We start from the raw sequence: 21,972 nt of genomic DNA on the forward strand, positions 1-21,972 counted from the left end.
TCAGTGTCTAGTACTTTATTTGTTGAATAAATTGACAAATGAATCTAGCTCAGTTCCCTGCTGATGAGTTATATCAATAGATTATGGTATCAAATCTAACTACAGTAAAATCTCATGAATTTTAATTAATGGGGGGAAGGTATAAAAATACTTTTCCAAATATATCTTAAATCCAAATTATTGAAAAATGGTTTTAATTAGTAGCAATGTATGCATCTGGTGCAGTTTTAAAATAATTGTACCTAAAAATATTTCCTCTAAAACTTAATTTTTTAAAAGAGACAGGGTCTTACTCTGTCATCCAGGCTGGAGGAATGATTATAGCTCAATGCAACCTGAAACTCTGAGTTCAGGGGATCCTCTCGCCTTAGCTAGAACTACAGTTGATGCCACCATGTCTGGTTAACTAAAAAAAAAAACTTTGTAGAGATGCCAATCTTGCTGTGTTGCCCAGCTGATTTCACAAGAGGTCCTTCCATCTTGGCCTCTCAGAGCTCTGGTATTATAGGCTGGAACCACCATGCGCAGCCACTGGAACTTTTTTTTGAGACAGTGTCTCACTTTGTTGCCCAGTTTGGAGTGCAGTGGCATGATCTTGGCTCACTGCAACCTCCACCTCGAGGGCTCAAGCAGTCCTCCTGCTTCAGCCTCCCGAATAGCTGGGATTACAGGCACCTGCTATGATGCCCAGCTAGTTTGTTTTTTTAGTAGAGACAGGGTTTCACCATGTTGGCCAGGCTGGTCTCGAACTCCTGACCTCAAGTGATCCTTGCTCCTCAGACTCCCAAAGCACTGAGATTACAGATGTGATGTGAGCCTCTTCACCCGGCTAGTCTCTAGAACTTTTTAATACCAGAACTACAGTGCTATTTCAACCCCACCCACCTGCTCAGAACAGTGAGGAGGACACATGTGTACATCATACATGTTTACTCAGTTCAATTTGTATGTTTAAAGCTTATTGTACTTATACTTCAATTAAAATATGATTTTTAAGACAGCAGCCAATATGAAGTCGTTGTGTCTCCTTATAGGTGTGGCTGTACTGGAAGGTCCCATGTATGCCGTAGGAGGACATGATGGCTGGAGCTATCTGAACACGGTGGAAAGATGGGACCCTCAGGCTCGCCAGTGGAATTTTGTTGCCACTATGTCTACCCCTAGGAGTACAGTAGGTGTGGCAGTACTAAGTGGAAAGTAAGGAAGTATTTAAAGTTCCATTTAAAATGGAATACCTTACATTTATTAAGCTGTATCATTGCTAATTTAAAGATATACATGAATACTTTTAGTGATTTGAAGAAATTTTTAAGACAATGAATGCCTCTTTCTATAATAGTTGTAAATATAAATAGTTCAGTGTTAAGTTAGGCTTTCATTTTAATGTGTAGATACTGTACATTTCTAGTTAAGTGAATACATTTTACATTGTATATTATTTAATTTTAATAAGTTGTACAGTAAAAATCTGGTATAGCTTTAAAATATTTTTTAATATACTTTAAAAGTATATTATATATTATGTTTAAAAGTATATATGGTATTTTAAAAGTAGTATAGTCTGTTTCTCTAAAAATTCATTCCATCTTTTCTACTGATTTCTCTTTACTTTTACCTCTTTTCTTTCTTATCTTGGAAAACTGGTGAAAACTGGAATGGATTTATAAAGAGGTTCTCTCTTGCCTCTTGTCTGCTCTGAATAAACAAATATAGGTAGAGATGTCACTAATAGCTCTCAGTTACTCAGAGAGTAAATAGATATCTTTTTTTTAGTCCTTTCTTCTTCCTTAAAACGAAGCCGTCTGTGGTTGTTAAAGAAAAGTTATTTGTTGGGTATCTTTTGCTCATTTAGAATGCTTTATCATTGTTTCCAGAAAAAAAAAATGAATCAAGGTTAAAATAGAATTAAAGTTATGTATTAAAATTATTTATAGAATTGTTATTGATTACAAGAAACATTTTTAAAAAGTGAAATTTTTTTCTATTTTAGGACCTAAGATCGATCCTGTTTCTTCAGGGCCTATCAGTTATGTTCCACTTTTTGATACTTTTTTTAGCACTATTACATGTGATAAGATAGATGGAAATCACTTTTTAGATGTATTTGATATCTCCCCTCCTTTATTTTAGCTAAAAAATCACTTCAAAATTCATCATTACGTATCTTTCTAAACTCTTTGATAAGAGTCACCCCCATTAAAGAATCTAGTAAATGAGAAAAAAAGAAAACGAAACAGTATCTTCTTGGTTTTGACCCTTTAGCTTAAACCTTTGGGATTGATTCATTGTGTTAATTTTTGTTCAGCAGCATATTTCTTAGCCCTTATTTCTAATAGAAGACAAAAAAACCCTGCCTTCTCTAAACCTGATTTCCAGACCTGCAGTAGCTTAGACTTCTAAGCATAGAAATATCTTACCTTCTTACCTTTTCTTACGCTGTAATGAGAAATATTTCAGTCCTTAACCCACCTGAAGTATAATTGAATATAATTCAGAGACAACCTAATTAATCATATCAGAAGCTAAGGATCTCTAATCTACTATTAAGAAATTTGATTTTGAAGCAGGGTGCGGTGGCTCACACCTGTAATCCCAGCACTTTGGGAGGCTTAGGCGGGTGGATCACCTAAGGATGGAGTTCAAGACCAGTCCAACCAACATAGAGAAACCCTGTAATACAAAATTAACTGGGCATGGTGGTGCATGCCTGTAATCCCAGCTACTCAGGAGGCTGAGGCAGAAGAATCGCTTGAACCCAGGAGGGAGAGGTTGCCGTAAGCTAATGCCATGGCACTCCAGCCTGGGCAACAAGAGCCCGGGCTGGAGCCCAGGCTCCATCTCAAAAAAAAAAAGAAATTTGATTTTGAAAGTATAGTACATCTAAAGAATCTGGAGTAAGTAGAAAGTATGCAGTTGGATGAAAGAAAACCAATAATAAACCCTCTCTTACGATTGCTTTGTGATTTAGAACAAATCATTTCTCTTAGCCTCAATTTTTTTATTCTGTAAAATAAGAGACTTGATCTTTGTGGGTTTTGTTATTTTAATTTATTATTTATTCATTTATTTATTTTGAGACAGAGTCTGGCTCTGTCACCCAGGCTAGAGTGCAATGGCACAATCTCGGCTCACTGCAGCCTCCTCCACCTCCTAGGTTCAAGCAACTCTCCTGTTCAGCCTTTCAAGTAGCTGAGACTATAGGTATGTGCCACCATGCCGAACTAATTTCTGGAAGAGATGGGGTTTCACGACATTGGCCAGGCCGGTGTCGAACTCCAGACTTCAGGTGATCTGCCCACCTCAGATCTCCCAGAGTGCTGGGATTACAGGCGTGAGCCACTGTGCCCGGCCTATTTTAACTTATTTAAAATTTCTTTCTCTTTTTTTGTTAAGACAGAGTCTCACTCTATCTCCGAGACTAGAGGGCAGTGGGCAATCTCGGCTCACTGCAGCCTCCACCTCCTGGGTTCAAGCAGTTCTCCCGTGTCAGCCTCCCTAGTAGCTGGGATTATAGGCGCCCACCATTACTCCCAGCTGATTTTTGTATTCTTAGTAGAGATGGAGTTTTGCCATGTCAGCCAGGCTGGTCTCGAACTCCTGACCTCAAGTGATCAGCCTACCTTGGCCTCCCAAATCTTAAAATTTTTAAAGTGTTAAAACTTTTCTTCCTACCATTTTTGACAGAAAGAAGCCTTATTTAGATTTCCAATTGCTCAGGCTACATTTAAGCCACTGGCTGGCAAATATTTTTAGTAGTTAAATCTCTTTCAAATGAAATCTTAAAAATACCGCAATATTTAAAAGGCAAATGGAAGTTCAAGTTTATTTTAAACTTATTTAAAATGTATTACAAGTTCAAGATTATCATATTTACTTATTATAAAAATCTGTGAGGAAGAGTAAGTGCTGAAGAACAGAATACATTTTAAAGAACATTCGGCTTATTTCTGTGTGTTGTCTTGATTGTCCAATATGAAGAAAATCTTGATTCACAGAGAAGAGGCTGAAATGGTAACAGTTATTTTAACTGCTAGGGTGATTTAATTGGAATTTCAGGAAAATTCTTCAGTTAAATTGCCCAAATAGTTTGAAAGTAGTAGTAATTTTTTTTTCTAAGTTGAATCTCAAGCAATATCTGCCAACTACTTGGATTCCTTTTACTTTGGAGACAAGGTCTAGCTCTGTTGCCCAGGCTGGAGTACAGTGGTGACACAGTCATGGCTCACTGAAGCCTCAACCTCCCTCCCAGTCTCAAGCTATCCTCACACCTCAGCCACCAGAGTAGCTGGGACTACAGGCATGCACCACCATGCCTGGGTAATTAAAAAAAAAATTTTTTTAGAGAGATAGGATCTCACTATGCTGCCCAGGTTGGTCTTGAACACCTGGTCCCCAGTAATTCTCCCATCTTGGCCTCCCAGTGTGCTGGGATTACAGGTGCGAACAACCATGCCCAGCCTACTTGCATTTTTGATCCTAATTTTAAAAGTCAGGCAAGACCTAAATCTTATTATTAAATATATATAGGTAGTACAATACTTTCACAGGTTGACATAATATTTCTCTTTTTATTGTAATAGACTCTATCATGGGGAAGAGACATGAGTTCTGAGTCTTACATGGCATTTAATTGAGCCAGGTGATATTTGAAAATTAAAAATAATTTTTAAAATTTGAAATTCAAATGAACCATTTTTTAGACTCCCTCAATTTCTTCACCGAATCTTATTCTTAGAACACAGCTTAAAAAAATCATTACTTGAGATAATGATTCTTTAGGAAGTGTTACCAATTGATTTTAACCCTTAATATTAGCTGAATATAAAAATTATTTGTACACTTACAATCTCCTATAAGTGCTATTTTCTAGAAGAACACAGAGACAGAATTAATTTTCCTCTGTAAATGTTTATACCATGATTATCATGTACTAGGCAGTGTTCAAAGTACTTTAATTATCAATAATCCTATGAAGTAGGGTTTATAGATGATTAAATTCAGATGGAGGTTAAATAACTTGTCCATAGTCACAACTAGTAAGTGGTAGAACCAGAATTCAAACCCAGAGAGTCTGGTTTCAGACTTCATGCTCTTAATCATTGTATTATACCATTCTTCACAGTAAAGACCCAAGAATCCACTGTTCAAGAGGGTAAGATGCTTTAAAGCCTGTTGTGTGTGGGTGTCTGTGGATGTGCACACATGTGCACACACATATGCATGTGAAAATTATTTTAAATTACTGATACTCCCTAATTGTTGAAGCCTTCTCATGTTTTGTGATCCATATTTAGATAACTCTTCTACCAAGTGTTAGCTGGAGATAAGAATAATACTAAGAACTAGAACGTAAACAAGTAATAGGTAAAAGTTTTTAACAGATAAGCCTTAAGATAAATTTTAATAGATAAGTTTCAAATAAATTTCCATTCTCATACTAGTAATATAGTTTAAGTTTAGAACGAGATATTGCTACAACCATAAGTTGCTGTTTAAGATATGGTCATCTATTATTTTAAAAAGTTTGAGTAACATAATGGCATACCTTAATTATGAAATCTGTGTTTAAGTATGTGGATTTACTCAAATATAAATACCTGGAGTTTTAAAGGGCAGAAATTTGGGATAGTTAAAATATTGTTTCTTGAGAAATGATCAAAATAGTTAAATATTAACTAAGGCATCTGTAAATTCAAAATGTATCATCTTTTCAATGAGCAACAAAGTAAATTTACTCTTTTAAAAAACTAGTAGAAAAATATTTATAGAGAGCTTCCCAAATAAATAGTAAATACAAAAGGAATTTTGCTTTACAAGGAATACTGTATTCAAATATTTAAAATATTTTACAATGTTTTAGGTTCAGAGTAATAGACTATTTCAAATTAGTGCAGCGTATTGATTGATAATAAATTTAAATTGATCTGCTAGGTAACATTTAGGTCATTCACATGATAATCTATACCTTTTCTGCAGTAATTTAAATTAATGAAGGATCATTATTCACATGTAACAAACGTTACTTTTTATGCCATTGTGTCAAGCTGTACTTTTATTCTCCTATTTCAATATTACAAGTATATTCTACCTGACTGTGTTGACTGTCCAGCTGTTCATTATTAAAACTCTGTGTCCTGATTCTGCTTCTTACTGGGTGACTCTGTGCAAGTCTCTTACTCTCCATGAACCCTTGCTTCTTTACCTATGAAACAGGGATTCAAACAGTTTCTCATAATATCACTGTGATGATTAAATTAGTACATGTAAAGTCTCTAGCCTATGGTACATGCTCAGAGAAGATTCATTTCTTTCGTTGATAACACAGCCTTAACTATTTAAGAAAAGTGGGTTGGGCACGGTGGCTTATGCCTATAATCCCAGCACTTTGGGAGGCCGAGGCAGGTGGATCACGAGGTCAGGAGATCAAGACCATCCTGGCCAACATGGTGAAACCCCATCTCTACAAAAAATGAAAAAAATTAGCTGGGCATGGTGGCGCATGCCTATAATCCCAGCACTTTGGGAGGCCGAGGCAGGTGGATCACGAGGTCAGGAGATCAAGACCATCCTGGCCAACATGGTGAAACCCCATCTCTACAAAAAATGAAAAAAATTAGCTGGGCATGGTGGCGCATGCCTGTAGAGAGACAGGAGAATTGCTTAAACCTAGGAGGCGGAGATTGCAGTGAGCTGAGATCGCGCCACTACGCTACAGCCTGGGTGACAGTGCTCCGTCTCAAAAAACAACAACAACAAAAAAAAACATGGTTTATTTAAACACCATATTTTGTCTATTCTAAGACACAAATTTTAACATCTCTAGAATTGCAGTGCATATTACAATCAATGATGACTTGTCAAAGAGATGGTGGTGGTGAAATGGTTGTCATTGCCTTCACGTGCAGTTTGTTTTCCTTTTCGTATATATACAGTGATATATGATACAAACATGTCAGTAAACACATAGCATATCTTCTTTAATAGCACACACATTAACAGTGTTTAATAATGTAAGAATAGCCTCTTTGTTCTAAGCGTAATAGCAAAATCTTATTTATCATTTCATTTATTCTTTTTACAGACTTTACGCAGTTGGTGGTCGTGATGGAAGTTCTTGTCTGAAATCAGTAGAATGTTTTGATCCTCATACTAATAAGTGGACACTGTGTGCACAGATGTCAAAAAGGAGAGGTGGCGTAGGAGTGACGACCTGGAATGGACTGCTGTATGCTATAGGGGGGCATGATGCTCCGGCATCCAACTTGACTTCCAGACTCTCAGACTGTGTGGAGAGGTAATTTCCTGTGAAGGAAAACTAGGAACAAAAAATACATATATAAGTCTCTGGTACTTATGTATATATGGAGAACATGCTGGAGAATTGGAAGGGAAAGTCAGCATTCACAAATGCAAAGCAACTTCACTTTATAACAACCTGCTCTCACAAGAACTAATACTTCCAGAAAAATAAGTTTTTATTGAGCATGCACTACAGGCAAGGCAGTTTTATTTTCTATGGGATACTGGACCTAATAAGAGGAGAAGCTTGATGAATTTTACGCAGAATGACTTAAGGGCTGTAGGCTAAGTAAAAAGAGAAAAGGATAGTGCCTTTTGATATAATAAAATAAAAAGCTAGTAATAAGGCTTACAAACTTAAGTCCTCCAAACCAGCCTCACGAAACTGAAGTATGGCACCAAGTAGAGAGCCAAATAGCAGTGGAAGATTTGGATGTTAGGTCAGGTTCCCAGTTACTATGTTTAGTCTAGTGCAAGGAATAGAGAGAGTTGAATGGATTTAGGAGGTACAATCAATAGGAGTTTGTCTGAACACTTAAAAGCAGAAAGAAATATTGTTCATACAGGAAACTGAAAGACAGCTGTTATGGCTGGAGAGCAAACAGTGATGGGGAGAGAGTGGCAGGAAAGGAGGTGGAATGGGGGGGTGCAGACTATGTAGACCCCTTAAGGCATTGTTAAGGGCTTTGGATCATAAAGAAAAATAGGAAGTTAAAGTGTGCCCATGTGTGATAGAGTGAGAGAGAGAGTGTGCGTGCATGCGTACGTGTGTGTTGGATGTGATCAAGTGACCATAAGAAGATAAAAAGTAAAGTCAAAGTTTGTTAATGAGCACCATCTTAGTCTATTTCCCATTGCTATAACAGAATACCCAGGACTGAGTAATTTATAAAGAAAAGATGTTTCTTTAGCCCACAGTTCTCCAAGCTGGGAAGTCCAAGATTGGGTGGCTGCATCTGGCAGCTTCTGGTGGGGGCCCTGTGCTGTGTGATAACATGCTGGAGAAGTGGAAGGGAAAGTTAGCATTCAAACATGCAAAGCAGCTTCACTTACACATCCTGCTCTCACAGGAACTAATCCATTCACACAAGAACTAACCAAGGAGAAAAACATTAATCCATCTTATCAACCTAATCATCTCTTACAGGCCCCACCTCTCTACACTATTACACTGGCAATTAAATTTCAGCATGAGTTTTGGTAGGATGAACCACATCCAAACCATAACAAGTGCTTTCTGTATAATAATAAGCAGACTTGGTTGGTGTTGTTTAAGAAAGCAGGAAAGTTACAACTGCATTTCACTTATATTGAGGGGAAAACAGTTCAGACCTATGTTCGTTTCTTGTTGCCCAGGAAAGGAATGTGGAAGTGTTTATATACTTTGCCCCATTAATTATGGACTGAGTGTCTTACTACACTCAGTGGAAAGCTGTTCATTGATACAACAAATATTGGGAGCAATATCAGTCATCTTAGCATGATGTATCTGCTCTTAGCTGTACAACTTTGGGCAATCTAGTTAAGACATCTCATGAAAGGAAAAGAAAGCCCAAAAATGGACAGCTACAATGATTGAAGCTGTAAGTCATCTTACAGAGAGCTTAATGCATTGATTTCCCCACATTTCAGTAGGTAATCGAAGGTCTGAAAGCAGCTTTCAGTATTGATACTAGCTCCTTTTAAGTGTTACACATCTGTTAAGTGCATCTATTAATATAATACTGTAAGTTAAAGTTTTCAGAAAAATATTGGTATTCTTCTCTAAAATATGTTCAAATGTATTTGATTTACATAGTAGATAATAAGTCAGAAGAGAGACATGAAGAACAAAACTGTTTTTACATAAAATATTTTAAGAATAATGTCAGCTCTGGTTCTAAAATTTTCTTTCAGATATGATCCCAAAACAGACATGTGGACTGCAGTAGCATCAATGAGCATCAGCAGAGATGCAGTGGGGGTCTGTTTACTTGGCGATAAGTTATATGCTGTTGGGGGATATGATGGACAGGCATACCTTAATACCGTGGAGGCTTATGATCCCCAGACAAATGAGTGGACCCAGGTACGCCATTTCATGGTTCATTATCACACTGACTCTCTTTTTATTGAAACTTTTTTTTTTTTTGGTAAAATAGATCCCCTTGATCTTGTCCAATTCTAAAATATATGGCATAAATAAGACAATCACTTCATGATTAAAGATGAGAAAAAGAGACAATGTTTAATTTTATAACATAATTAAAATCTACAGTTACTTTGGAGAGGTAAGTTAATACTCAGAGAAATTATTAATGATCTGCTACCCACTTGCATGATGAAGTGTTCTAACCTGATTAAAGCCGATAGGACTACAGAAGGGCTGTAACAGTGGGAGGGGAGACTGGAAAATAAAAACAGGGATAGTAGTCAGAAAACTCTGAACAACTTGTCCATGCATGAGCAGTGATTTTTAAATACTCAAGCCATTGATATTTGGGAGCAGATTAAAGTCCTGATAACCTAATAAAGATGGCAACCCTAAATTACATTAAGTAAGAAACCTGATCTGACAACATTGATCTGACAGAAGGAATTTTACCCTTGTGTATTTCTGGGAGGGTCTAGCACATCTAAGAATGATCTTTTGATATCTTTGCTTTTATCATCACCAAGAACAGAATCAGGAATTTGTGCTTGTAACACCCAATTCAGTACTTGGTACATGAAAGACAATAAATGTTTAAGGCAAGGTTTTCTTGTATACAAGGACCAATGGTAAGTATTGTCAAGAAAGCAGAACTTCTGAGAAGCCCCGCTATCATGTAACCTAAGGTCTTAGGCAGGTGTCCCCAAACTTTTTACACAGGGGGCCAGTTCACTGTCCCTCAGACTGTTGGAGGGCCGCCACATACTGTGCTCCTCTCACTAACCACCAATGAAAGAGGTGCCCCTTCCTGAAGTGCAGCGGGGGGGCCAGATAAATGGCCTCAGGGGGCCGCATGTGGCCCGCAGGCCGTAGTTTGGGGACGCCTGGTCTTAGGTATGTAAGCTCTACATGTGCAAGGGGAGAACCCACCACACAAGGCAGTGGGCATTTCGTGTCCCATGGTACAGGCAGTAAGTGACATAGGAAATGAGAGAAAGTGGTTATGGGGAAAGCTTTAGTGAGAAAGAAGTGGGATTTAAACTAAGCCATAGTGAATTGATCCAATTTAAAAAGATTGGAAAGAAGAAATTGTGAGAAAATGTGAAGGAAATGTCACCAAAGCAGAATTCTGTAAAACGTACTGAAGTGTGGCTGGTTTTAAGGATCTACGCTTGAGAGGAGAAAGAGTGCTTATTGGAGGGGAAGATTGGGGTCAGAATGACCCCAATCTGTGAGGCTAAGGTAGGAGGATCACTTGAGGCCAGGAATCCAGACCAGCATTGGTGACAAAGTGAGATGCTGTCTCTACAAAAAAATTTGAAAAATGAGCAAGGTGTGGTGGCATGCACCTGTAGTCCCATCTACTCAGGAGGCTGAGGCGGGAAGATAGCTTGAGCCAAGGAGTTGAGGCCGAAGTAAGCCATGGTCATAACACTGCCCTCCAGGCTGCCTGGACGACAGAGAAAGACCCTATCTCTAATTATATAATAATAATTTTTTCAAAGAATGAGGATGTGTGAAGGCCAAGCTAAAGAGTTTGGTAACAGGAAGCCAGCAGAAACTTTCAACGGAGAGAATGACGCAGTTGGGGTCGTGTAGGTTGGGAGGGGGCAGGGGAAGTGAGAGATGGATAAAAGGAAAAATATTTAGAGGATTGCTTCAGTTGCAAGGCTTGAAGCATTCAATGTAGGTGGATTCAAGAGTTACTGCCAAGTCCTGTTGATCTTTCTTTCTATACACACTCACTGGGTTGAATTGGGAGGTGTGGTCCCTGAAGAACACAGGAAAGGAATGGTAAGAGAAGTTCTCAGAAGACAATGGAGTAGAGCATCTAAAGGGAGGAGTAGGAGTTCCAACAGTGTAACAAAGAATGAAGATTTATCATTTGTAAAGTTGTGGGGCCCTCAGAGAATCTGATAGAAGCAGAAGCCAGCACACAGTTTAAAAAGTAAACAGAAGAGGCCATGCACAGTGGCTTATGCCTGTAATCCCAGCACTTTGGAAGGCCAAGGTGGGAGGATCTCTTGAGGCCAGGAGTTAGGAGATCGGCCTGACCGACACAGTAAAACCCAGTCTCTACTAAAAATACAAAAATTAGTGCTCCTGTAGTCCCAGCTACTTGGGAGGCTGAGGTACGAGAATCGCTTGAACCTGGGAGGCAGAGGTTGCAGTGAGCCAGGATCACACCATTGCATTCCAGCCTGGGTGACAGAGTGAGACACCATCTCAAAAAAAAAAAGCAGAAGAATAGAGTGTAGGAGCTGGAGAGGCATGCAGTTTTTAAATGATGATGATAGTTAGTATTTATTGAGCTCATCTTACAGACCAGGCTCTGTTGTAAGCACTTTATGTTAAAGAATTTAAACTTCAATAGCCATTTAAAGTTGAGTTCTGGTATTTTCCCAGTGTACACGATAAGGAATCTGTCACAGAGGTTAAACAGCTGACCCAAGGCCACATAGCAAATAAATGGTGGAATTAGAATTGAAGCCAAGTATTTTTTTTTTCCACAATAGAGATGACAAGAGGATAGAGAGAGATTTCAGATACAAGAAAGAAAGTGAAACTGAAGAGCATCTTTCTTAGAAAAGGGCAGGAAACAGAATTAAGAGCAAAGACGGGGGCCAGGCACAGTGGCTCATGCCTGTAATCCCAGCACTTTGGGAGGCTAAGGCAGGCAGATCACCCTCAGGTCAGGAGTTCAAGACAAGTTTGGCTAACATGGTGAAACCCCATCTCTACTAAAAATATAAAAATTAGCTGGGTGTTGTGGTGTGCATCTGTAATCCCAGCTACTCAGGAGCCTGAAGCAAGAGAATTGCTTGAACTTGGGAGGTGGAGATTGCAGTAAGCCAAGATCATGCCATTGCACTGCAGCCTAGCATCTCAAAAAAAAAAAAAAAGCAGACTGCTCATCCTCAGACTGAAAGGAAGATTGTACCCTCCAAGACTTGGGAAAAGATGAGAATTTCAGTGCAGAAAGGTACAGGGGATTTTTAAGTGAAGAGAAGGATAGAAAAAAAGGACTTGGATTGTGTGGGCTTGATGCTATTTCTTAAGTGAGATCACTTGGTGGAGGGGAGGAAGAGAGAAGATTGAGAGCTAGAGTGAGAGCTACAAGATTTCATTAGAAATTCAATGATTACCTAGTATCAGCTTCCCACTATGGCAAAAATAGTTGTGAATGGCATCCAAGGAGCCCAAAAAGAGAAGAATCTCTTTTCCTGACATGTATTTAAGCCCTAAGTCCAGTTATATATATGATTTAAGCCCTATCAGCCAGTTATCTGAGACTTGTTATCATTTATACTTAATACTTTACGCTAAATCACCCTGTATCAAAATTGATAATCTGTGTCCATATAGCTATTTTGCTTGCAAGCCACCTGTATTACTATGTTAAAGCACCTAAAAAATGTGAACTCATTATCAAAGTATCTGAAAAATAAGTTTTCCTGAGCCAGGCATAGTGGCTCATGCCTATAATCCCAGCACATGCCTATAATCCCACACAGGCTCAGGAGTTCGAGACCAGCCTGGGCAGTATGGTGAAACCCTGTCTCTATTAAAATACAAAAGTTAGCCAGTTATGATGGCGTGGGCCAGTAGTCTCAGCTACTCAGGAGGCTGAGGCAAGAGAATTTCTTGAACCCAGAAAGCGGAGGTTGCAGTGAGCTGAGATGGGGCCACTGCACTCCAGCCTGGGTGACAGAGGAAGAATCTGTCTCAAAAAAAAAAAAAAATTGAAGTTTTCCTTTCAGTGTTCTGACAGATGTACATTTCTATAGGCACTAAAACAAGATGACAAAGTTCTAAACCACCACCCACCTCATCACCAGCCTTACCTCAAAGCAAGAGGTGATTGCACTGTATTTAACAAATTCTCTAAGCTACACTTTCTAGCTGGTTGTCATGACAGTGTCAGGTATTCACAATGTAGACAGTAAATGTCTTGGGTGATGTGAGAAAAGCTACTAATTACAAACTGACATTTTTATTTGAATGATTTTTGAGGTCAGTTCTATAATGCTATAAATAGATATGGTTTTAAAATAGGTTATTTGATTGTTCCAAGAGACTTACAGTGATCAAAACAACTGACTCAGATGAACGACTACTGGGAATTCTCTTAAAACTGAAGTCTGACCTGTTTTTAAAATTTACTCATTGGTCTAGGGGTCAAACTGATTAGGAAGTCATTTTGGCATTTAACAAAAATATTTTAGTACATACCTTAACATTTATAAGTACAAAGCAGCCGGGCGTGGTGGCTCACGCCTGTAATCCCAGCACTTTAGGAGGCCGAGGCAGGTGGATCACAAGGTCAAGAGATCGAGACTATCCTGGTCAACATGGTGAAACCCTGTCTCTACTAAAAATACAAAAAAATTAGCTGAGCATGGTGGTGCATGCCTATAATCCCAGCTACTCAGGAGGCTGAGGCAGGATAATTTCCTGAACCCAGGAGGTGGAGGTTGCAGTGAGCCGAGATGGCGCCATTGCACTCCAGCCTGGGTAAGAAGAGCAAAACTCCTTCTCAAACAACAAAAAAAAAAAGTACAAAGCAAACTTTCTTAGTACTTTGCATTATTCACCTCCCATCCATGGTAACATTTTAACTCTCTTGGGTCAAATGAATAGAATTACTGTGCTCAGAGTAATTCTTCAAAAACTATTTTTGTCCACACTCTTATTTCCACTATGAATTACCCAGTGTCTAGAGTTCCTGTTGTTTAAAAAAGAGGTGAAAGATTTAAGAATTGTTCTTTATCCATAAATTAAGATTATATCCCTTCCCCTAGCAACCCTCCCCCTACCTGTATCTCACTGTAGCAGAGCTCATTCACTGAGTTTGTTTCCACTCCTTAGGGAGTTAGATGGGTAGCATTAATTATTTATTTAGTCTGCTAAAAAGTAGTAGAATGGGTTTAGACTTTTTAGCCATGCAAATAAAAGGTAGTCAAAAAATGTGAGGTTACTATTCTTCTAGAATAAGCAGATCCCCAGGCAGAGTATTTGTGTACTATCTGAGATAGCATGACTATTAGAAGACCTCTCTAGATAATACTTGATCTTTTCTCCATATTAGTCACAGAGTTACTGTAAGTGTTCAGCATTTCTTCATATCCATACTATGCATCATTTTGGCTAAAATAGAGTGTCTCATGTAGATTAATTCTTGAGCTTTTTAAAAAAATCACCCTTAAAGAAGAGTGAATGCTACACAATCATGATATACCAAGAACAACTTAGTCTATGAAACTTTGCCATGGAGAGTGGTTCTTGGGAAGGGGACCAGGCCAGAAACAGCTCTGATACAGCAGGGGCCAGGGCAGCAAGCCTTTGCCAACAAGTACAGACCATTTCAGTAATTCACAACTGGCTTAGTAGTGCTGACATTTTAACCTACAAACCCAATACATATCTCTGTTTCTTTTTTAGGTTGCTCCACTGTGCCTAGGAAGAGCTGGAGCTTGTGTTGTGACTGTAAAATTATAATTTAGTGCTCTGTTTTCTACATGAAGACACTGTCTTCCTTTATTCATTTAGTACAATTATTATATCAATGGATGCATTTTTAGTAAATGTGCATTGTCACAATCCTGGGCACAAAGTGCCTGATCTCATAGTGAAGATAGTAAAACGAGAGAGGAAGGAGTGGATGGACCAGGATTAATTCCTTTCATTTCTTAGTAGGTTAAAACCTGCAGCTGGTGGATTGTGAACACACATTCCTGATATAATATGTGAGGACAAATGCACTGCTCTGGAACGTAACCCAGTGCTAACTGGGGATTTCATTTATTCAGTCAAGTACATCTTACTTACATCCAGATTTATTTTCTTACAGAGAACACACACCAGATGAAACTACTAAAATGTTACTTTTTGTAAGTTAATCATACATGAGTGGCAGTAGTTTGCTTGTTTGTTTAACCACAACCACTATTTTAATGATACACTAAAGATAACACTATTTAGTTTTTTCAGAAAAATCTGCATTATATGCATGTTGGTTGTGGATTTTGTTTCTAAAATTGGCTTAGTCCAGTAAATAAATGCATTAAAGACTTAAAGCAACAATAACCAAATAAAAACTTGATAGGATATTTGAAGTCTATTTAACTATTCATTCCATTACATCTAGACTCACCAAGAACTACATGTTATGATATAAAGTTGAAGTTGAAACGTGATGTTTTGCATTAAATTTAAGATATGCAAATTTATGTAGCAAAAATGTTATATACTCTATAATATTCTTTCACCTAATTAGTATTTAATTATATGAATTTGTTTTATATTATAAAAGATCTCTTGATTTTGTCTTTTGATATTGAAAAAATTATTTGGATATTCTTATGTTTTCAAGTCTGTATCTGCCTCCCCTGCCTTATTTCTTATGTTTTGCCACAGTTAACCCATCGTGATTCTTTGTAATCAAACAGTTTGGGGGGGAATGGGCTTATTGATTGTCTAAAAAATAAGTTTGGCCGGGCGCGGTGGCTCAAGCCTGTAATCCCAGCACTTTGGGAGGCCAAGGCGGGTGGATCACAAGGTCGAGAGATCGAGACCAACCTGGTCAACATGGTGAAACCCCGTCTCTACTAAAAATACAAAAAATTAGCTGGGCATGGTGGCGCGTGCCTGTAATCCCAGCTACTCAGGAGGCTGAGGCAGGAGAATTGCCTGAACCCAGGAGGCGGAGGTTGCGGTGAGCCGAGATCGCGCCATTGCACTCCAGCCTGGGTGACAAGAGCAAAACTCCGTCTCAAAAAAAATAAATAAATAAATAAGTTTAAAGTGTTTGTTACACCAAGTTTTGTACATTTGTAAATTCTAATTACATATGTGAATGTTATTACTCTCAGTGAATTGTTATTGTTTGCAAAAATGCACTGGGCAGTAACATTTTGTGATAAATCCTGTGAGATACAAGTCATTGAGATGTCTAAGATGCTTTTTATTTTAACCCCAATTAATGACCTTATGGAAAATAATATTTGCTTATAATTATTCATTGTTCATTGTGAACTAGGAATCAAGGTTTTTGTATGCATCAATGCACTTAATCCTCACAACAACCTTATGAGGTAGTTCTATTATTCCCTTTTTATAGCTAAGGAAATTGGGATACAGAGAAGTTAGCCCCAAGGTTATATATTACAAGTAAGTGGCAGAGCACAGATTTATACACAGCAGTCTCACTCAGCAGTTTTCACTCTTACTATTCCTGCCACTTGGTAGAAAAAGAAAGATTTCATTTTATGTGAAGAATTATTTATTTTAATTTTAAAAAAGAGGGCCTATGCTCTTTAGTAATAAAATTTACCAGTACCAATCAATCCAAATATTTTGGTTCCTTAGTATTTAGGGAAAATATTTGTTTAAATCTCTTACCGAATTTTAGATATTTTGCTTTAGAAAAGTAGATGCAATATAATATATTTCAAGTTTTATACATATTAGATGAATTGCATGGTATTTTAGGCAACTTAACTATAAACAAAATTATAAAAACAAGCATTATTGCCAACAAATTAGATGACCTAGATGAAATGGACAAGTTCTTAGAAACACACCAATTGCCAAAACTGGCTCAAAAGGAAATAAAAAATCCAAACAGACCTATAACACGTAAAAAGATTGAACCAGTAATCAAAAATCTCCCAGCAAGAAAAGTCTGGCACTAAATGGGTTTACTGGCAAACTATACCAAACATATAGAGAAGAATTAACACTAATCCTTCTCGAACTCTCCCCAAAAAAATGGAAGAGAAAGGAGCACTTTGTAACCCATTCTATAAGGCCAGCATTACCTTATCACCAAAGCCAGACAAAGAGCTCACAAGGAAACTATAGACCAAAATTCCTTATGAATATAGATGCAAAAACTTCAAAATACTAGCAGGCCAAATCCAACAGCTTATTAAAATGATCATACACCATGACCAAGTGAGATATAGCGAAGAAATACAGGAATGGTTCTACAAACAAACATCAATCGATGTAATAGAGTGTATTAGTAGAATGCAGGGGAAAAAACAGGATCATCTCAACTGATAAGACAAAGCATTTGACAAAATCCAACACCCTTTCATGGTGAAAACACTCCACGAACTAGGAAGAAAAGGAAACTTTCTTAACCTGATAAAGGCATTCATAAAAACCCAGAGCTAACAACATAATAGCAAAACATTGAAAGCTTTTCCCCTAATATCATGAAAAGGCCTGTTTTCCCCAGTGCTATTCAACATTGTACTATTAAGTCCTAGCCACAGCAATTATGCAAGACAAAGAAAGAAAATGAATCACAAACAGGAAGAAGTAAAACTACATTTCCAGAAAATGTGGTCCTATATATTAAAAATCCCAAAGAATCCACAGAATGACTCAGCTGATTTTAAAAATTTGGCAATGTTCATGCTTACAAGTGCATAGTATATTCTATGTCCTTGTACTTTAACCAAGGTATCTGTGCTGTTCCAGCTCTCCATTGTTTTTACCTGTTTAGAAGTTTTAAGTTATTAGCAAATTGGGTTTTAGTTTAGATATGAGGTCTGGCTCCAGCCAATGGAGATCAGACACAGCAGTAAGGACGACCCCAATTGCATAAGGGATAAATTTATCTGTTTTCCTTTGTTCATTGTACTCTTGTGGCAAGATGGCTAGTGAGAGTACCTTTCCTACAGTCCAGGAAGTAAAAATTGCATTGCTGAAAAAAAAGAATGTTTGGCAATGTTGCAGGATGCAAGATCAACACACAAAAGTCTAAGAAAAATCTGAGAGGAAATTTAAACAATTTCATTTATAATAACATGAAAAAGAATAAAATACTTAGGAATAAATAAATTTGACCATGAAAGTGCAAGACTTGGGCACTGAAAAGTATAAAACGTTGCTGAAAAAAATTAAGATCTAAATAAATGGGAGACTCAACATTATTAAGATGGCATTACTCCCAAATTAGTCTATAGATTCAATACAATTTGCATTCAAATTCCAGTGACCCTTTTATAGAAACCGAAAAGCTGACCCTAAAATTTATATGAGCTTGCAAGTTACTGAAGGTACTCAAGCCTATTCAAAACAATCTCGAACAAGAATAAAGGTGAAGGACTCACATTTTCCAATTTCAAAATTTACTGCAAAGCTACTTCAATCAAAACAGTGTTGTGCTGGTATGAAATACATAAGCCAATAGAGTAGAATGGAAAGTCCAGAAATAAATTACGTCAATACACTACAGTCAACTGATTTTTGGCAAGGGTTCTAAGACCACTCAGTGAAGAAAGAACAGTGTCTTCAACTAATAGTGCTAAAACAAGTGAATATTCATATGCAAAAGAAAGAGGTTGGACCCTTCACACCATGTATAAAAATTAGTTCAAAACAGATCAAAGATTTAAACGTAAGAGCTAAAACCGTAAGGCTCTAGAAGAAAATATAGGCATAAATCTTCAAGACCTTGGATTTGGCAATGGTTTCTTAGATACTAAAAGCATAAGCAACACCAGCCAAAGAAAAAAAAAAAAGACAAATTGAACTTAATAAAAATTAAAAGCTTCTCCATATCAAGGGATATTATAAAGAAAGTGAAAAGACAACCCACAGAATGAGAGAAAATATCTGTAGATCTTACATATCTGGTAAGGAACTAATATCTAGAATATATAAGGAACTCCTATGCTCAGCAAGAAAAACACAACCCAATTTTAAAATGGGCAAATAACTTAGATAACTATTTCTCTAATGAAGATATACAAATGGCCAACAAGCACATGGAAATGCTCAATGCCATCAGTCATTATGCAAATCAGTGCCACAAGAAGATACCACTTCACACCCATTAGAATGACTATAATTTTAAAGAAAGAAAATAGACCTAGGATCTAAACCTGTAGAAAAAAATAATAGTGAAAAGAAAATAAATGTTAGAGAGGATATGGAGAATTGAAAATCTTCATTCATTGTTGATGGGAGTGTTAAATGGTGTAGCCACTGTGGAAAACAGTTTGACAGTTCCTCAATAAGTTAAACAGAATTACCATATGATCCAGCAAGTTCACTACTGGGCAGATACTGAAAAGATCTGAAAACAGGTGTTCAAACAAAAACTTTCACACAAATGTTCATCACAGCTCTAGACACAATACCCAAAAAAGTGGAAACAACCCAAATGGCCATCAGCTGATGAATGAATAAACAAACTGTGGTATCTATACACCGTACAATAGAATATTCAGCCATAAAGAGAAATGAGGTACTGATACATGCTAAAACATGGATGGCCTTGAGCACATTTTGCCAAGCGAAAAGAAGGCAGATACAAAAGGCAATGTATTGCATGAATGCATTTATGTGAAATAGCCAAAATAGGCAAATCCGTGGAGACAGAAAGCGGATAAATGGTTCTAAGAGGTGAGAGAAAGGAGTAGGGTGTGACTCTAATGAGTAAGGAGTTTCCTTTTAGGGTGATGGAAACGTTCTGGAACTACTTACTGGGGATAATTGCACAATATGGTGAAGGTACTCAATGTCACTAATGGTAAATTTTACATACACTTTGCTGTAATTTTTTTTGCCACAATTTTTTTAAAAGCTTTATTAGCTACATTATGTTATGATACTTTAATGTCCTAACAATAGCATTCTGTACCCATCACTAGGATCAAAACTCTGGATTTATATGCATTTGGAAGAGAATTTTTTCAGTGCGATTTGTAAATAAATGAATTTCTAAAAATCTGACAGAAAGGCTCTTAAATCTCCATTTTAACCTAAGAAGGGAGTGAGAGGCCGGGCGCGGTGGCTCAAACTTGTAATCCCAGCACTTTGGGAGGCTGAGGCGGGTGGATCACGAGGTCGAGAGATCGAGACCATCCTGGTCAACATGGTGAAACCCCGTCTCTACTAAAAATACAAAAAATTAGCTGGGCATGTTGGCGCGTGCCTATAATCCCAGCTACTCAGGAGGCTGAGGCAGGAGAATTGCCTGAACCCAGGAGGCGGAGGTTGCGGTGAGCCGAGATCGTGCCATTGCACTTCAGCCTGGGTAACAAGAGAGAAACTCCGTCTCAGAAAAAAAAAAAAAAGAAGAAGAAGAAGGGAGTGAGAAACAAAACAATGACAGCCACGGGGAAAGTTAAGCCACGGGGAGCTTCCCCAACGCCTGGTACATCACAGGCATTCCATAAATGTTTTCTAAAAGTTGAAGTAGACATCTTTTGATAAACTCTGTGATATTTGGAATTGTTGATAACTCTTACTGAAAAACAAATATTCAATAAAACGATATTTAATTTTACTGTGACTAGATAATAAATTATCCTGTAATAATTTTATTTTTTAACTGGAGTAAAAATCAAATGCCATAAAAAATTATAGGCCTCTTTTGGCGTTTTCATCTTTCTGACTCTTAAAGAACTTACAAGAATGCACCAACTCTTCCATCAAAGCCTTTGTCCTCATTCCTAAGGCATAGGAGAGTACTGTATCTTCTCTTGGGGCTGAACATCTCGTGAGCCTCTCAAAGAAATGCCGTATTGACTGATGTGGGTTTTGGCATCATTGCTAGACTCACTGCCACCCTCATTTTCCCCTAGCCCTGGGTAATTATTTGGGCTAAAGAGGTACCAATCTAGAGAGCAAAACCAGGGAAGCTTGGGAAGCAAATATAGTGCCCTGGATCTTTGCCCAGGCTCAAGCTGGTTCCATGTGACCATATTTCTTTGTGGATAATAAACAACTGTATTTAATTGAGGTATTTTCACATAGGTTTGAGGACAGCAAAGATTGCCTGGTGGCCAGCAAGAGGACCAGAGCCAAAACTCCTTATCTGTGGAATTCAGAAGCCATTAGATGGCCCTATTATCTAAAGCTGGCATATGGTACCAGCCTTCTTTACCAAGAATGTATTTAATATAAGTAACTAGAATTTCTACACATCACCGGAATGAATATGTGTCAAAAGTTACTGAGTTACTATGCAACCCTTGCTGACATCAAGGCACCAAAATGTTGAAAATGTAATCATTTACCATGACCTATGTATTTAATGTGATCAAAATTACCCATAAGCTCCTGCTTTAAGGTCCATAAATACCGTTATTAGTCCATTTTCACACTGCTATGAAGAACTCACACCTACAATCCCAGCACTTTGGAAGGCTGAGGCAGGGGATCACTTGAGCTTAGGAGTTCGAGATCAGCCTGGGCAACATCTTGAGACCCCTGTCTCTACTAAAAGTACAAAATTTAGCCAGGAATAATCCCAGCTACTTGGGAGGCTGAAGTGGGAGCATCACTTCAGCCCAGGAGACAGAGGTTGCGGTGAGCTGACATTGCATCACTACACTCCAGCCTCAGTGCCAGAGACCTTGTGTCAAAAAAAAAAAACAATAGTTCAACTTAAATGAGTAATGATTTTCAGGGAAAAGTTCACCTTTGGGGAAAAAGGGAAAAAAAATTGTTTTTAAAATGTAGAGTAAATTTTGGGGTTTGTTTGGTTGGTTGGTTGATCTTGTTTTGAGACAGGGTCT

General features: G+C 37.8%; 1 protein-coding gene and 1 long non-coding RNA gene across 4 annotated transcripts in view; one reads left to right on the forward strand and one right to left on the reverse strand.

Annotated features, from left to right (window-relative positions):
- The window catches only part of KLHL5 (kelch like family member 5), a 92,076-nt gene extending 71,338 nt beyond the window's left edge, over window positions 1–20,738 (forward strand). For all 3 annotated transcript variants that reach the window (XM_039468346.2, XM_039468347.2, XM_039468348.2), the window contains 4 exons: window positions 1,035–1,197; window positions 7,082–7,294; window positions 9,196–9,367; window positions 14,873–20,738. In XM_039468346.2, coding sequence (XP_039324280.1) covers window positions 1,035–1,197; window positions 7,082–7,294; window positions 9,196–9,367; window positions 14,873–14,929 — 605 coding nt within the window. In that variant the 3' untranslated portion in view covers window positions 14,930–20,738. The remainder of the gene's footprint in view (window positions 1–1,034; window positions 1,198–7,081; window positions 7,295–9,195; window positions 9,368–14,872) is intronic.
- Window positions 5,804–21,972, reverse strand: part of LOC141583984 (uncharacterized) — a 60,516-nt gene continuing 44,347 nt past the window's right edge. The window contains exon 3 of the long non-coding RNA XR_012516821.1: window positions 5,804–7,315. This is a non-coding gene — a long non-coding RNA (uncharacterized LOC141583984). The remainder of the gene's footprint in view (window positions 7,316–21,972) is intronic.

The sequence above is a fragment of the Saimiri boliviensis genome, chromosome 3, assembly GCF_048565385.1.
Source record: "Saimiri boliviensis isolate mSaiBol1 chromosome 3, mSaiBol1.pri, whole genome shotgun sequence".
Lineage (NCBI taxonomy): Eukaryota > Metazoa > Chordata > Mammalia > Primates > Cebidae > Saimiri > Saimiri boliviensis.